Raw genomic sequence first — 389 nt, 5'->3', positions numbered from 1 at the left:
TACACCCCCCCCGACAGCGACTACTGCAAGTGTGCCAACACCCTGGAGAAGTTCTTCTACTTCAAGCTCAAGGAGGGGGGGCTCATTGACAAGTAGGGGAGCTGGCCTGGCCCCCCCTTTGCCACTGGCCCCCCTGGGAGGCATAGGGCTGCCCATGGGCCCCGGCCCTGCTCTGTGGGCAGGGGCTGCTGGAGGGCCTGTTGCTGCTGAGCAGCCCCGGGGGGAGCTGGGCCTTCCCTTGGGGGGGTGAGGGGCCGGGGGGTGCCCAGTGCTTTTATCCCCGCGCTGTCGGCTGCCTCTCCTGGGGGTGTGAGCAGCGGGGTTGGAGTCACTGTCGGGGTCTGCCCGGGGCAGTGCTGAGTTCCTACCTCTCCCTGGGGGCCAGGAGC

The 389-nt window shown here is 68.4% G+C and overlaps 1 protein-coding gene across 1 annotated transcript in view; it reads left to right on the top strand.

Moving 5' to 3' along the window:
• The window catches only part of LOC114819050 (histone acetyltransferase KAT2A-like), a gene marked incomplete at its 5' end in the record, with an annotated part of 1,340 nt that extends 1,244 nt beyond the window's left edge, over positions 1–96 (top strand). Inside the window, 1 exon segment of the mRNA XM_029087360.1 lies at positions 1–96. This exon segment is cut by the window's left edge and continues 23 nt beyond it. Within this exon segment, the coding sequence (XP_028943193.1) occupies positions 1–96 (96 nt within the window).
• Positions 97–389: the final 293 nt, after the last annotated feature.

Source organism: Antrostomus carolinensis, unplaced genomic scaffold (genome assembly GCF_000700745.2).
Source record: "Antrostomus carolinensis isolate BGI_N321 unplaced genomic scaffold, ASM70074v2 scaffold41281, whole genome shotgun sequence".
Taxonomy (NCBI): domain Eukaryota; kingdom Metazoa; phylum Chordata; class Aves; order Caprimulgiformes; family Caprimulgidae; genus Antrostomus; species Antrostomus carolinensis.
Note: the sequence above shows the minus strand (reverse complement) of the source record. Positions and strands in the feature narration are given on the sequence as shown.